The sequence below is a fragment of the Aphelocoma coerulescens genome, chromosome 28 (assembly GCF_041296385.1).
Source record: "Aphelocoma coerulescens isolate FSJ_1873_10779 chromosome 28, UR_Acoe_1.0, whole genome shotgun sequence".
In the NCBI taxonomy this organism is placed as follows: domain Eukaryota; kingdom Metazoa; phylum Chordata; class Aves; order Passeriformes; family Corvidae; genus Aphelocoma; species Aphelocoma coerulescens.
The window spans coordinates 1272845-1290187 of record NC_091041.1 but is presented as its reverse complement, the minus strand read 5'-3'; the positions used below and the strand labels follow the sequence as shown (position 1 = coordinate 1290187).

General features: G+C 47.2%; 1 protein-coding gene across 1 annotated transcript in view; it reads right to left on the bottom strand.

Annotated features, from left to right (window-relative positions):
* Window positions 1-10599, bottom strand: part of LOC138099760 (lamin-B2) — a 34809-nt gene extending 24210 nt beyond the window's left edge. The window contains exons 1-2 of the mRNA XM_068997239.1: window positions 10363-10599; window positions 1903-2039 (exon numbers count right to left, since the gene is read on the bottom strand). Of these exons, the coding sequence (XP_068853340.1) occupies window positions 1903-2039; window positions 10363-10599 (374 nt within the window). The remainder of the gene's footprint in view (window positions 1-1902; window positions 2040-10362) is intronic.
* Between the last annotated feature and the right edge of the window lie 6744 nt (window positions 10600-17343).

The window sequence follows — 17343 nt, the reverse complement described above, 5'->3', positions numbered from 1 at the left end:
GAAGGAATTTGGTAGAAGAAACTCTGAAGCTGAAGAAGAATTCAACTCTACTGCTATGAACTGTAAAAACAGAGAGAAACCCAGAAAACCGGGTATTTTTTCCTCATCTATTGCAGAAGACAAACAAAAAGTTAAAATCAATTTAGTAGAATTGGTCATTGAAGTGACTGGTAAGGGACAACTCAGTTGTCCAAACAAATGATGAGGGAGGTGATCCAAGGGAAAACACCATCACTTTACATGCACAACTTTCTACAACAAGGTATTTGTAAAATCTCTTACAGCTATCAAAAGTCTAAAGAACAGGAATCAACTGGATTCTCATTACCTACCAAGTGAAGATACTTCTTACAAGGATACCTTAATCAAAAGAGAGAAATATCATCTTGCAGAACACAAGAGGTGAACCAAATTACCAGTTACTACTGTTGCTCTCTTCTGGAGTTTGCTTTAAAAGCCAAGCAAGAAGAGCACTTGCTATCCCGAGACAAGAGAAACAACCCTAAAGACCACGTGATGCCAATGGCCATGCAAAATATACTATCCAAAATAAATGCCAAGACTGCTGGCCTGAGGCTTTGAAGGGGAAAAACAGTCCTAACAGGAACATCCCAGTAGGGCTGGGTGGGATTCACCTCACTGCACTTCAGGGGTTTTATGGCTGACCTAGTTACCAGAGGGGTTTTTCATGGTTGACAAAAGCTGAGCTAAGCGAGTCCACAAACACCAGTGCACAGGTCGTCTGGCCACATGCAGGCCTATGGTATTGGCCGTGCTTCAATAGGCTTTACACCGACTCACCCAAATGCAGATGCCTACACTACTCCTATTTCATATTTGGACAGTTGTTTTAGGGCAAAGTCCAAAAATATCTCCGATAGCTGACTTTAAAAAGAGGGCCCAGCATAGAAAATGAGTATCCAGTGATATAGCAAAGTTTACAGAGAAAACATGAAATACTTTATCATAAATCAACTAACTAGTCAGGAAAAAAAAAGACAAGGGAAGGAAACACTTAAGTCCTTTTATAACCACTAGTTGCAAATGAAGAGAAATGAGAGACTTACACAGTAGGCCTGTAGTGGCACCGACAGATTAAAACCTGTTTTATGGCCGACAACATTGATAAAAAGGTGATGTACATAATGACCCGCTCAGGAAAAATCTGTAATTCCCAAATCTTATCTATTAAAATAGGTACCAAAATTAAATTAGAAGCAAAAATTGATTTTTGCCACCACATATATTAATTTTAAAATGAAGTTTCTACTGCTAAACAGTATTTGATTACAAAAATTCCCATGGGAATTGAAATAACGGCTACTACTTGGCTTCAGGAACTGGTTCATTATGCCAGTTCTCTGTGAAGCAAACTGAACAGCAGTTTTTAAAAATTTAATCAGTACAAGGTCTTTTCCCAGCACATTTGCATTGTAGCATCATGTATTTTCAAGGCAACACTGCTTCCATATTCCCAAACTGCTCAGGGCCACCCTTTCCCTTTTCTTCCATTTCTCCCATCAGTCGTGCAGTGAACCAGACTACAAAAATGATGAATTAACCCTCCTTGGATGGATCCATTTTAATCTAGATCATTTTCTCAATCCAGTTTACCAAGCAGCTGCACACACGCATGTCCACGTAAGGGGAGGTACAACAGGACAAAGCAGGCACAGCCATCTGTTTGAGCCTCAAATCACATGATATTCATCTTACACCTACAAATACACTTGTGTGTATACTGCTGGAATTATGTGCTCTGACCAGCTCTACCAACAAGCTGAAAGATTTTCCCTGTGACAAGCCAGTATCTTCTCACTGATCTGCTTCCAAAAGGCATTTTAAGAAGCATCATTTGTATAATTTCCACAGCAAATATATATAAAAAAAAGGAATCCTCACCTTTTATTGAACTCCTCAAGTTCTGCTCTCAGTTTTCCTATTTCAATTTGTAATCTAGCCCTCTCTTTGGCAGTTTCATCCAGAACTCTTCGAGCATCAGCCAGTTCAGACTCATAGAGACTCTTGATTCCGCTCACCTAAGGGGAAAAAAGAAATGAGAACATCCCAACGACTATCAAAGAACTGAAACATAGGACCAGGTTACCCATAAGTTTCTTTGAAAAATGGTGTACGATATGATTTCTGCCATTTAAGAACAATCTATATTGAACATTTTCAATTAACGAGCAGTCCCAAAGATTTAGTTTTTATTACTATTGCAACAAAACATGCTATGTTTGAAATGTGCAAGCCTTCCCAAGAGATAAGCTGAACTAGATCAGTGCACCCTACAATCTTAGCTTCAATTATTTGCCCTCATTCCCAATACTGATGCTTTGAGAGATTGTTTTAAACACTTGAGGACAGTTTGTGGACTATGAGGCCAAGGGCCCATTTTGATTCTGCTGCTCTTGCACTACAAAGCTACGAAGAATCTGAAACCAGATGAACTAGAGAAATGGGATATGTTCAGAAATGAGCTTCCACTCTTGTTCTCTACCTCAGAGGATGAAGAACTACAGACTTCTCCCTGTCCCAAAATAATATATAATCAGTGATACAGACTGTATGAGGCACCTCAAAGTCTTCTATACCTTTATATTTTTTAGAACACAAGATTATTTGAAAGGTGTATCAGCTAAAATGTACAGACCATGTAAAATTGCTGCTTTTGCTTCTGTGAAAAGATACCAGAACAACTTTCACAGAATCAGAGAATATGCTGAGTTAGGCCTGTCAGGAGCATCGAGTCCAACTCTTGGCCCTGCACAGGGCACCCCAACAATACCACACTGTGCCTGAGAGTGTTGTCCAAATGCTCCTTGAGCTCTGGCAACCTTGTGAGCACTTTCCTGGGGAGCCTGTCCAGTGCCCAACCACCTCCTGGGAAAAAACTTTCTCCTGATATCCAGCCTAAACCTTCACTGACTCAGCTTCATGCTGTTTCCTCAAGCTCTGTCATTGGTCACAAGACTGTACAGACTGGTACCTGCCCCTCATGAGGAGGGTGAAGATGGCATTGAGGTGTCCCCCCAGTCTCCCCTTCTCCAGGCTGAACAAACTGAGTGCCCTCAGCAGCTCCTTTAGACCCTTCCCCATCCTTCTGGCCCTTCTTTGGACACTCTATTAGCTTGTCTTTTTTATACTGTGGTGCCCCTCCCTCGCCTGGCTGTGCCTGATGTCCCCCAGGACACGGTTGGCTCTCCTGGCTCCAGGGCACTGCTGACTCGGATCCAACTTGCCGTTGACCAGGACCCCCAGGTCCCTTTCTGTAGCTCCTCTTCAGCCTCTTGTTCCCCAGTCCATCCACACAGCCATGGCTGCCCTGTCCCAGGGGCAGTATCTGGCACTTGCCCTTGTTAAACTTCACATGGTTGGTGATTTCCCATCTATCTGATTTGTTGATGTTTCTCTGGAGGGCCTCTCTGCCCTTACAGGAGTTGACAGCTCCTTCCAATTTAGTGTCATTGGCAAACTTTCTTAGTATTCCTTTGAGTCCTGCATCCAAGGGTCATTGATAAAGATGTTGAAGAGAACTGGGCTGAGGTTGGAACCCTATGGAACCCCACTAGTGACCAATGCCAGCCTGACATCACCCCAGTCACTATAACCTTTTGTGCTCAATGCCTGAGCCAGCTGCTCACCCACAATGTGACACGGCTATCCAGCTGTATACTGGACATTTAGTCAGGTGGATCCTGTCTCTCTGAAGCAGTTGTGAATCCTGAAAGACAGTTCCATAGTCACAGAATTACAGAACGGGTTGGGTTGGAAGAGACCTTAAAGCCCATCTCATTCCACCCCCTGCCATGTGCAGGGACACCTTCCACTATCCCAGGTTGTTCCAAGCCCCAATCTGACCTGAACAATTCCAGGAATGGGGCAGCCACAGCTTCTATGGGCAACCTGTGCCAGGGCCTCACCACCCTCACAGGGAAGAATTTGTTCCTAATACCCCACATAACCCTGCCCTCTGGCAGTGGAAGCCATTCCCACTTGTCTTGTTATTCGAGATCCTTGTCCAAAGTCCCTCTCCAGCCCTCTTGGAGCTCCTTCAGGCACTGGAAGGGGCTCTAAAGTCTCCCCAGAGCCTTCTCTTCTCTAGACTGAAGAATCCCTACTCTCTCTACCCATCTCCATAGCAGAGATGTTCCAGGTATTGAAGCATCTCTGCAATGTCCCCTGGACTCCCTCCAGCAGCTCCATGACCTTCTGATGGTGCTCCCCAGGGCTGGGGCAGCTCTGCAGGTGGGGTCTCACCTGAACAGGTCAGAGGTGCAGAATCGCTCCCTCCCCTGCTGCCCACGCTGGGGGCTCAGCCCAGCAGAGGGGGGGTTTCTGGGGGTCAGTGCTTATGGCTGGGGCAGGTTGAGCTTCTCACCCACCACCACCCCTAAGTCCTTCACTCCAAAGCTACTCTCAATCCATTCTCCACCCAGCCTCTATTTGTGCTTGGGGTTTGTTGTAGAATCCAAAACCCTGTTGCCTCCAGCAGTTGTGCAATCCAGAGCTGCTCTGCAGGATCTGCTCAGCTATCCTCAAGCCCTTCACTCTCCCCACACCACCTGGGCCCTGATGCCACTGACAATCACTGTCTTGGTTTGAAAGACAGGTGCCTGCCAACGAAGGCAAGAACCTCCCTTGGAACGGAAAAATATTACCCCCTTCCCTCCAAATGATTGTAACTTTGAAATTAAGGGGCTTTCAGGCAAAGATATGGGGAAAGGAGTACGCGTTCTTTGCTAGTATATCTAGATCTGTACAAGGAGATGAACCAAGAGCAGCGGCAGCACCGACGAGCAGCAGCAGAGCCCAGCGCCAGCCGCTCCCGGCTGCCGGCGCCTTCCCCTCGGCGCAGCTCCGCTCGCGGCCGCCAGGGGCGCTGGTGGCTCCCGGCCGGGCAGGGCGGGGGCGCCGATTCCCCCGCGCCTGCAGGGGGCGCTGTGGCGCGAGCGCGGCCGCCTCTCCACACGGCAATGGCGGCTGAGGCGGCGGCACAGGGAGAGAAGGGGCTTTCCTTTACAGACTCGCTGGGGCGGCCGGGCTCAGCGGCACTCGGGAAGCGGAATGGACTGCAGCAGGAGCCTCGCAGCAGCAGGCTGGAACGGCAGAGGCGGGCACACGCGGGTGGCAAACAAAGTGTAGCAAAAAATCTGGAGCTGTGCCAGGAACTGCAGTGGTCAGGCAGACCCAGGGTGTCATGTTAAATCATCGCAAAACGCAGGAAGCACCAGTAGAAGGCAGCGAGGCTGGGTAGAAGCAGCCGGGAGATGCTCCCTTGGAGGGGCTCAGGGCCCCGGGTTTTCCCCTGAGGCACCCACGTAGATGGTGAGGGCCCTTCCCAGGGAGGTGAGGCATTGATAAGGTCCCAGTGCAAAGGCTGCTCTTACGAGCAAAGGCTCACCCACAGTAAGGAGAAAGCAGTGCAAGACAGAGCTCTGCAGTGGCAGTGAATTCTCCCCGCAGTAGCAGCAGCCCAGCCATCTCCCCTCTGATCCCAAGAGTGAGCAAGGAGCTGAGCCCAGCCCCTGATCCCCAGCCAAAACCTCGCGGTATCTCTGCATTTCCCAAGAGAAAGCCCCCCAGCTTAGAGACTCCGGCCAGCTGCACCCCTTCCGCCCATCTTGGCCACATCTTTTGTCTCTCAGGTATTTATCATTCTGGTCTCTTAGGAAACAAATGGGAGAAAAATTCCCTAAGAGAGAGAGAGAGAGAGAAAGAAAAAAAAAAAAAAGACAAGTCCTAACCTCCAACAACCAGCCAGAGCCATGTAGTTATGTTTGATACTCTTCAGGTCCCTCTTGTCACTAGCACTGGTCCCTTTGTGGAAAAGCAGAAAGGATAAAATCCATATGGGCCATGTGAGCCTCAGCAGCCTCTCTACAATGTCCAGAACACAAGCCCTGGGAAGCAGCAATGAACCTTCCCAGATGACAGGTTCAGCCAGCAAATGGGTCCCTCCACTGTGAAAATGTAAACCCCATCTGAAGATGATGGAAAAAATAGAACTAAAACCTGAAAATGGAGTTCAGCAGAAAACAGAAGGACATGCTGCAGCCCAATCCACTTCATGTCCATGTGCACCCAAACATAACTCTTCCTGCAGAGACCAACCTCAACACCCATATTGCATTACAAATGTTGCTTTCACTTTTCCCCCCCTCTTTTGCTCTCACGTACCTGTGCCGGGAGCATTCAAAGCTCACTAGGCAGTGGGTCAATGGCAGACACACCGACACAGACGCTCCCAAAGCAACTGCTTGAGAAAAGCTGCAAGATGTCACTCAGTGAAGACTTGAAACACGTCAAGAAGGCACTGAACCAACGTGCTAGGCAAGAAACATGCTCCAGCCAATCACAAGTGACTCCAGACAAATTTGGTGATGAAACATTAATCTCATTAGCACACATTAATGTGTAAAACAGAAGTATATTCCCACCAGGTGTGGCTCAGTATGGTCTTATTTAGCCAGTTATAGATTGACAAAGGACTGCCAGTCAGCTATGGCTCAGACTCTCCAAGAATATCAGTCAAGCTCTCAAGAACAACGAAGATGTGCATGTCACCTCCCAGATGATGTCTACAGTGCCAGAAGACCATTTAACCCAGTATTTTAGAGGCTGCAACTTGAGTGACACAACATCCAGAGCAGCATCTGAGCATGTATTTTGCAGGTGGCAACTAGGCAACATCAGACCCTAATATCCTGGTCATGACAGTAGCTCTGGTCACCACACATGGTGCACACTAAAGGGCACGGTAGCGCCAACACTGGCAGGTAAGAGGAAACCAGGTGAGATTGCAGCCACCTGCACTCACACCCACAGAGCTGGGAAGACACAGGCAAGGAGGGAACCCCCATAGATACTGCTTTTGTCACAAGGGCAATTGCTGTCAGCAGCTGACATTCCCAGGGATCTTATTTTTCTCTCTAATTCTCCTTTCAGAGGGTGAGCACAGTGGGGTGTCCTTGGAACAGTGCAGTAATCCCTCCCATCCCCACCAAAACATCTGTTCTGGAAGGCTGCAACCATAAGCACTGCAGGAGAGGACAGGGAGTTAGTAAAAGGGAATTGAGGAGAGCTCTAGGACTCTCCTCTTAGCTCTCCCAGTATCTCCCGTCCCAGCCTCACAAATCAGGTTATTGCAACAGTGACCCCAACAGTGAGAACAGCATCAATCATGTACTAGGGATGTAGAAAAACAAGGGGATGAATTCAATTTCTCTTCTATCACAGGCCAACCTACACAAGGGCAGCAACCTACACAAGGTTCCCCCAGCTACATCTGCAAACTTTTTTTGCATTTGTCTGAGGGCTTACTGCATACACATTTTATTTGTCTAGGCACCTACTGCATACAAGTAAAGCAGCATTGGACAATGTAGGAAAAAGGCTATAATTGATAAAGAACTAAAGATGAATCAACAGCAAAACTCCTTTTCTCTGCTATTAAGAGATGGCAGCCCTGTGTTCATCAAAAAGAATAGGAATAATATTGTTGAAAGGCCATGCTGAGACTGCCACACGGAACAGCAAACGGCTGCTTTCTGCAATCTTGTTCAAATTGGTGATTGAAACAAGGAGAAAGAACATCCTGATCAGCCAATGATTAAAGAATCTTTGGCAGAACAGTGACTACAGTCTTTGCCTGAGCAGCATCAGTAGAACTTCTCTCATCTAGAAGACACTACCCTAAACCAGAGCTTTGAGCACAGATCAAAACTGTTCCCATGCATGCAGGGTGGGGGCAGGGAGTGTCAGGAACAGTCACCCGTTACTCAGGACATGTCACGTCAGTCAATAATGGTCTTACCCAGCTCAAGTATGGTCCCCGTGAGATACTGGAGTGACAAGCAAAGGACAAACATCTCTCTCATGGTACCATGGTTCTGTCTACTGCTAGCTATAGCTATCCTCAGCCTTGAGAAATTCACTTTTGGTCATGGACCCCATCATCTGCTCTCTAGGCAAAAGTCTCAGGTAGTAACCAAGAGCCCATTGGTGTGCAGTCCCTCCTGCCTGTCTCCCACAGCGTGCATGATACCACCTACCACAGTGGCAGATGATGTTTTCTGCCATTACCAAAGATAAGCCAAAAAATATAGAATATTCAGTCAGCTTTTATAAATAATAAATAAGATCAGACTCAAATTTACACATAGCTGAGGACAAGCAATGGGAATTTTCATCTTGAACACTGTGGAAAAAGAAAATGGTCTCCTATGAGCATGTAGAGCTTAGACGCTTGTGTATATAAAGATATAATAACGTAGAGAGAACTGTATGCGAATTTCACTGCACTATGTTCAGCTGTGCTTCTACACAGAAGTTAGAGCTGCTTTGGGGTTTGTTGGGAGGGAGTTGTGGGATTTTGAGGGTTTATTTTTAATTAATATCTTATTTCACACTAAGCCTAATCATTTTATGAATGCAAATTCCAATGGTTAATAAGAAAACTGAATTGTCAGCAGAAAATCCAGTTTACTAGGTTGGTCCCAAAAGTGAAAGGACAGTATTCTCCCATTCCAGTAAAACCAAAATCTGGCAGCTATGTGAAGTTTTACTGCTTCCACAGTCTTAAACCAATGTCCACTATCCAGCACTAAAACAATAAAACTACAAAGTTTCATTTTGTGGATATATGTAAAGAATAAATAAACCTTCCTAAAGGGATGGGGAAAGTATTTAACAAAGGTGGTCCAGTGACAAGCCAAACCGTCAGTGTCAAAGAAGAGCTTGATGAAACCGATGAAGTTTGTTAGAATGTGTCTAAGGATTAAGAGCTTTTTGAAGGATGAAAATACCTGAGAAGGAAAGCTCAAGGGCAAAGAAACCAAAAGGTTCCTATCAAAATTCTCAAGTTTATTTTCCAGTTACTGCATCAGAATACTTTTCGGAGTTGCTAACACACAGAACTGCTGTTAGGAGCTGGTTTATGCTCACGTTAGAAGTCTAATGAGATTATATCTACGTTGTCTGCTTGCCCTCTTACTCTTGCTACATGTGTACTGTCAATAGAATTACATTCTGCCTCTTGCATTTCAAAGGGATACTCCTTCTAGCCTCCAGCGATATACAGCTTAGAAGTTCCGTAAATTAGATGTGGTTATTTTGTTTATAGCATGATTTCACACGGTAAGTGATGTTTCACGCTTAGAAATATCTAGTGATTTGAAAGCGTGGAAGTTACAATGTATCATTAAGTGACACAAAAGGACTTTAAAGGTACTTCGGTTTTGGGCATACATGCACTGATGGCAGGTACTCCAACCACTCCCCAGATAAGACATTATCGTATCTGCTCTGCTTAAACTAAATTAAATCAAACCTTCCTCCCACCACCCCAAGCATCATCAAATCAGCATCTTAAGGGGTAAAAAAGGAAAACCAAAAAAAAATTAAAAGCTACACAGTGGCACAGCAATCCACCACATCCCAGAAGTTACAGTCCAGCATGTTTACTGATAGGCTTTCCACAGCAGTTTGACATCATCTCAGCGCTGGGACACCGCACCTTGCTGAGGGGGTTTGGTCTTGCACAGGACGGGACCATCCCCAGTGTGCCACCGACTACATCCTTCCGCCATAAGGGAAGGAGAGTCCTGGGGGCGGCAGACACCACAGAATAGGGAAAAGCAAGGCTTAGGAAAAAGAATCATCCAGTTTTGCTTCCAAGATTCCAGGAAACAAATCAGTGTCGCTTACAAGGATTTGATTCCGAGTATTTATGGGGTCTGTAAAAGATTTCCTACGGCGAGAGGCAAAGGCAGTCTAAACCCTTTCTACATCTTCCATCCCATCGCATCAGCCGTCAAGAGAGAAGCCGTAGGGGACACCGAACACCCCGGTACCAGGGTACGCGCGTGCTGTGGGCGCGGGGCATCGGAGGGCTCGGACCGCCCACGGTCCCGGCCGAGCCCCGCCCGCGGCCAAGGGACCCGCGGCGGCTCCACGCTGCAGCCCGGCCGGCCCGGGAGCCGGCAACACGGCCCGCAGCGCAGCGTCCGCCCCGCTCCGCTCCCGCCACGGGCTCCTGCCGGTGCCGAATCCCGGCCTGAGCCGCCTTCAATGTGTCGCCAGTGGCCTCTCAGCCCGACACCGCGGCCAGAGAGCCCCGGCAGCCTCGAGGGGCCGCGCGGGCAGGCGCTGGGTCCGCACAGCCCCCGCTCCCCGCCCGGCGGGACGCGCATGGCGCGGCAGCCACACGGAGCCGCCACAACGCGCCCCGAACGCGCAGGGAACGGGCGGGAACTGGCCGGGCGAGCCCCAGGCCGCGGACCCGCCCCGGGACGGAGGCGGGGGGGGGGGGGGGGCACCCCACGGGCCGTCGCTGCTCGTCCCCTACTCCGGCCGTACCTCCCGGGTGGTGACCTCCTCCTTCTCCGAGATCTTCAGCAGCAGCCGGTCGTTCTCCAGCTCCAGCGCCCGCACACGGTCAATGTAAACGGCCAGGCGGTCATTGAGCTGTCGCAGCTCCTCCTTCTCCTGCAGCCGGGAGATGCGGGTCGGCGAGAGCGGGGTCCCGCCGGGGGTGCCGCGGCTCGGAGTGCCTGACATGGCGCTGGGCTGGCGGGCGGGCGGGCAGCGACTCATTCAATCCCGCCGCACCGGGGGAGGGAGCGCTAAGATGGCGGGCGGGCAGCCCCTCCCGCCGCGGCGCCGCCTGGGACATGCAGTCCCGGCGCCAAGATGGCCGCGGGGCGGAGCGCTGCCCGCCATTTCGCGTCCTATCAGGGACCGCGGGGCCGGCTCGGGCAGAATCGGGCGCGGGCCCGGTTCTGAGGTGAAGAGGTTTTGGTGGCAACAGCGGAAGGGACCGGAGCGACCGACAGGACTGACCCTCATCCGCTCCCGGCGGAGCAGCAGCCCGGGTCCACATACGGGGCTCAGGCCTGTGGGGTGATCGGTTCCCTGACAGGGTGTATTTGTGTGTTTTCACTGTAGTTCCCTAAAACATTGTCCACAGCCGCCTGTGGGCTGTGTGATTTTGTTGTGCTTTGCTGTCGGCTCTGCGCAGGCCAGGGTCCAGCTCTGTGCTGAAATGGAGAAAACATGTATTGGACGTTCCCAAGGTTGATGTTTTAGGAGTGCCTAAAGAGTGATGTTTTTTGGCTATGTAGTCAAACTTTGTACAAACTAAAATCCACTGAGAAGTTTTCTCTTCCTAAATATTTGGAGTAGTATTTTTCCCAAAGTCCCCAAATTCTGTCAGTTCTTGCACATTAACTACTATAAACTGGATTACCATTCCCAAAGCTGTTCCTGGCCTTGTGCCTTTCAGCTACAAGGGAAGGCTGAGAAAAAGGAGAACTCGGTAGAACAGACTCAAAAGTCTGTCATCTGTATGAAGAGCAAAGAGAAACAGTAGCAAGAGCATTATGCAAAGATCTGGATAGAGAAAGGGGAAGACAGCAAGAAAATACAGCATATGATGTGAAAACTTATGGACCCAGGGTGAAAAAGTAGGTGTTTGGCCTCAAAATAGAACTAAAACAATCTTCATGTGAAATCCTAGTATCAAGTACACCTCAAACTGGAAAACCTTGGAATAAACCCAGGAATTCTGGATGGTCAATATCCATGTGGGCAAATAGCTGTAAGTCTCTCAATCACTGCATAAATCACAGGTTTTCACCTGAATGCATTTGTCTCAAAATGTGCATCTGATAGAAAAGGATTTGTCCCGGCTGCTGTGAGACAGCAGAGTGCTTGTCTCACCTGCTCGGGCATCACCTCTCCTGGGACAGCACTGAGCGCCCCTTCAGCTCCGCCCGAGAGTGGGAATTTCCACACCCAGCTGCGGAGCTCTTGGTATCAGTGGGTTTCCCCAGGGCTGTTTATGAGTGATAGCTAAAATGGAAGCAAGATCACTCCCCGTGCGCTTTCTGAAAGGCACAACCTCCCTGCATGAGGGTCACTGCCGGCAGGGCGCTGCCAGTGAGATCTGATCATACAATGTGCGACTTGGCGTAAATCTCAGCTTTCTGACTGAATCTGGAGAAGGAAGCAGAGAGGAGACTACAAATCCCAGGGTGCTGTGGTCGCTGCTCGCAGGGAGGTCGGGTCCTGCCCCATCCGCCTCCTGCTCTTTGTTCCAGCCACACTTGGGAGTTGCAGTACAGTGCAATGCGTGTTTTGAATTTTGGCGCCCGTCTGCAAACTGTAACCCAACTGCTGCTGGACCGGCTCCAGCCCCAGCCCCTTGTCCTGCCCCTTGTCCTGCCCCACGCAGTCCGTGTCGTCTCTAACGGCACTGCCTTCCCCGGAGCAAACAAACAAACAAAAATACCCCTGAGCATCAAGCCGTGCACTTAGAGTGGACTTTTTCTCTCTTTAACATTCAATTTCCAACAGTAGCAAGTTCGTGGAAGACCAGCTATAAACTCTGGTTGCGTTAAGACAGGAAAAAATATTTTAAAAATGCTGAAAGCCTCTGTATAAACATTTTTGGGTTAGGTCATTTTTTTCTGATTTGATGTGATAATCTCTGCATCTGTCATATTTTTGAAATTATTTTAAGCTTTTTGCCTAATTGTGATTGATAATGTAAATTGGATGTAAATCCCCTTTGTTCATGAAGTTTAGCCCTCAGATTTTTTAGATAATGGCTTACAAACTTTTAATGTTTCAAGAGTTTTTGTGGTTTGGGGTTTGGTTTGGGGTTTTTTTTGCCTTCTAGTGCTACTGGGTATTTTCATAGTGCTGCTATCAATTGTATTACAGTAAACTATTTTTTTTTTTCAAAATATACTTCCTGAAATATGCATCAATAATAGTGCCTGATGTTTTCTACATTTTTTAAAAAGTCCTTTTCTTTAGCAGTAACCCGGACACTTGCACACTTTCATCCCTGACACCAACTTCCCCTTGTTTAACAGAATATGTATGTTCACTTTTCCAAAGAGAATGGTTTGGCAGTGAGATGGGGAGAGGAAGCACCAAGGAAGAAAGGGAAGTGCACAAGCTGAGTGCCCACTCACCAGCTGTGTTTTCCAGGGGGTGCAACGCATGTTTCAGTTGTGGTATTGGCATCTGTTCAAATACTGGTCCTCTTGGATCCCTGCTATGAGAGGGATTTAGTATTGAACCAGGGTCAATATGGTTATTAATCTCTTAATATTTAGCAGTTGGTTTTTCATTAGAGACCTTGACAGGTCTTTGCTACCGAAAACAATTTTACAATAAACCCCTTCTGTACAATAAACTCCTTCTGAGCAAGTAGAATGGATTTATCCCAAGACAAAATAATTTAGTGTTTGACAAAGGGACAATATAGGGATGTGTCAGCCTTACCTGGCTGGGAAAACAGAGGATCCTGGCAATTCCTGGGGCTGCATTCCTGGGCATTCAGATTGGGAACCTGTTCAGAGTACACTGAGGCTCCTGCTTTGCCCACTCTCCCAGAATTTCCACTTTGTGGAAAGTGGAGCAGAGGAGGAAGCTGCTGCAGGTACAAAGTCAGGAACTTGGAAGAGCCTTGGGCTCAGTATTGAAGCTCTAGCTCAAAGACACTTGCAATATATCTGACTGTCTGCGTAGGATAAGAATAAATTTTTGGGATGTCAGACACAGACAGTAGGGACAGGCTCTGTTTAGCTCTGCAGTGCTTCTACCACCAGGTAAATGAAGGAATTGCTTCCAGTACATAATAAAGACAAAGGAAAACCTTGTGTATCCTTTGATACAGAGCACCTTCTCATTTGTTGACCAGTTTCCTGTACATTTGTGTCTAACAAGTTTTCTGAGGCTATCTGGGATTTCATAACGACTCTGACATTTTCATAAATCTGGAGATACAGGCTTTCCACTGCTATTTCTTAACTGCTTTGGTTTCTCATCAGCTGCTGCCATGCTCTCCTCTTTCTCATTTTACACTCTTTTATTTGTATGTCTTTAATAGAATTATTTCTATATTTACTGTAGTCACCTAACTCCACCTCTGCATCATGTTCTTCACCTTGCTTGAACAGCCAGACAATGTTTCATTGATTGTCTCAGATATTGTCATTGATTTCAGGAAGGAACAAGGACTGAATATATATCACATAACATTTTCCTACCAGTCCAAATTAAATTTGGCCTCAACATTAGTGTTCAAAAAATTGCTAGCAATGACTCCAAGTCTGGAAGAAGCACTCATACCTCACCATGGAGTTCTGCTCCTGAATTTCATCTTTCATTGAATAAAATTGCTTCCAGCAGTGTCAGGACAGAAAGCACTAAAGCAAGTAGAGAAAATGAATGGTATGCCATGAGTCATGGATGAAACCTTCCTCATCCACTATGAGAAAGTTTGCTGAGATGTAAAAAAGAGCAAAGAGGAATGTGGCGCACAATTGTGGGGTTAAAGCAAACAGACAGCAGACTGTCTGTAGGACAAGGGGTTTTTTCAAGACAAGACATCACACTGTAATGTGTAGAGAGTGTATTTATTTCTGAATCCAGCATCTAATGTTTGACAGGAGTTTTGAACAATAATAATCTTTTGCTACAGCATTTACCTCCTTACTGAGGCAGAATTCAAGCTGTTATCACACTGAGAGAAGTGTTAACAGGTCTGGACAGAGAGAATTCTGGTCTGTGCTTGGAATTGTTCACTCTTTTGTGGCAGGAAGGCGAGTAACTTCTAAGCGTGGCCCTTTAGACTCTTGTACTGGAACGAGACCCTGGTCTCATGTGATCAGAAAGAAATGAGAATTTAATTCAGAAAACACTTCATATTTTCCCCCATCTCAACAGAAAAGGGGCAAAAGAAGATGCTGAGGGGGTCAGTGCTCAGGGCCCCCCGACTTCCCACAATTCCACTTTGTCATTTTTCTACAGAGTGATTTGCTTATAATAGCCCATGCTAAAAAGATCCCCGTCTATAACGCAGGAGCCAAAGAGAGGGTTCCTGCTCCTGCAGTACAGCTCATTCACAGGCTTCCCTAGGCACAGGAGGAGGTGTATGGTGGGATACATCAGCCTTCAGGGTAGCATCACCTACTGTGTCTCATGCCCACTGGCTCCTGAGGACTCAGGAATTCTTCCAAACTAATAGGAAAACAGATTTCTTGGTAGTTGAATACCGTGAAAGCACCACTGAAAACAGATGAGCTGGCCAGGTAGGAAAAATACCACTGCTTCCTTCTAGTCAGACTGTGGCCAGCCAGAACTGTAGGTGTGCCTGTGCAGACGAGATGCTGTTTAAAGAGATAAATAGCAACATTACACTAAGATCAAGGAAGGGATTATCTGCCTCACTTTTAATGAAATATTGGGCCAATAATCTCTAACACTGTGAGTTTTCCCTTTCACATACGGAGCTGGATTTTATTCTAGTTACACTTTCAGGGATCCAAAGACAAGAGTGTCCTCTGCAGCCTGCCAAGGTAGCCCCAATTCTCAACACTCCGTGGAGTTCAGGTTCCCTCATTTCACATGCAAGCCCTTCATCGTTTAGCCATTTAGTAGTTTGGAGAGCACAGTGAAGGAGGGTGGGGACTGGCTCTGAATGCAGTTCCTCTGAGTTCACAAAGCTGGCGTTATCAGCCAGGAGCAATCCCAGCTCTGCTCCAAGAATCACTTAAATCATTGCTACACCGGTGGAGCTGTGGGAGGGGAGCACACAATGCTCACACCCCTGCACTATTATTATATAAAGCCTGGCACTGATCTCCATGCTAATGAAAACAAACCCAGAGGTTTTTTCAAAACAACCATTTGGCGCTTAGTTTTCAAATCCACAGCCCAACTGCAGCTGGCTGGGTGCCCATCACCATGGAGTTATTTACATATTTTCCTCCAGCAGCTGCAGTAACCTGTTCTGTTCCTCGTGTCTGGCCAGGCTGGCTCAGCCTTTGTCATGGTCTCATTGGAGGGAAATATTTCAGTCTTGTGCTATTTAACAAACCAGCTCTCAGTGTGTTGGGAGTTCAGTTCTTAGTGCAGAAAGGTCAAAGCAGAAACCTTTGGCTTCCCTTTGAAAGAGAATTATCTACTTATCCCATCATACACTGTAACATGCATTTGGGAGTGCTGATTCCTTAAGCTGGAGCTTCTGTCAAAGGTAGAGTTTACAGAGTAAACATATGTGAGAAGGAAGAAGACAGGCATAGAGAGATAATGAGGTATGTGCATGGGATCAGTCTCTCTTGGACATATTACATGATTAATCAAGGAGATGAAAGGAATGCTTTCTGCAACTCCAAAGTGTGCTCCACCCAAGATCTCAAAGTACTTTACAAAGGATAATTCATTAGGCTTTATAATAATCTTGCAACAAAACTAAGATGACCATGAAGCTTATTCAGTTAATGTCTGTATGTCTTGAGTTTTATGGAGTCGCTCTTTGAACTTGGCTTTCAGGTCACAGAATAATAGAATCACAGATTGGTTTGGGTTTGGGTTGGAAGGGACCTTAAAGCTCAACTTGTTCCAACTGCCTGCCGTGGGCAGGGACACCTTCTACCTTCCACAGGTTGCTCCAAGCCCCATCCAGCCTGGCCTTGGACACTTCCAGGGATGGGGCAGCCACAGCTTCTCTGGGAACCCTGTGCCAGGGCCTCACCACCCTCACAGGGAACAATTCGTTCCCAATATCCCATCTATCCCTGCCCTCTGGCAGTGGGAAGCCATTCCCCCTTCTCCACACCCTTGTCCAAAGTCCCTCTCCAGCTCTCTTGGAGCCCCTTTAGGGGCTGTCAATACATCTGTCTCATTGGAAAACGTTTTTCCAGTCCACAGCTGGGGACAACAGTGAAGTGCTGGAGCACTGCCTCAGTTAACACTTGCATTGGAGCTGCATGTCCTTGAAGAACAGCCCCAGCTAAGCATGAACCTACAACAGGAAGCCATTTCCTGTCTTGAGTTTGGTACAGTCAGGAGAGATCCTGCCCTACCCCACTCTCCTGCAGCCTGTGCCCTATTCTGAATTTTGAAGGCTAGCAGTATCACATCACTTCTTTCTTTACCACCATCACACTGAGGATGCATGTGAGTGGGCAGGTGCAAGAATCAGATGTTTTGGGCAGCCATTAAAGAGATTTGCTTGGATGGAGTAAATGGGCAGGAGCTACAGCAAATGAGGAAAAGCTTTTGTTTGATGGCGATATTTGCAGGCTTCCTCTGCACTGCTAAACCCCAGTTCTGGGTATGAGAATAGCACAGATTTGTAGGATTTAATATGTTTTACACAGTCTGCAGAAATCTTGAATGTTCAAGAAAAATCAGCTTCAGCATGGCCCTATGTTGTGTAGTGTGACAGGCTGGCATGCAGAAAACTGCACCCTGGAAAGATCAGGGCCATTGCTCAGGGGATGGATGGATGTCCTCGCTCATTGGGTAATCTGCCCAAGT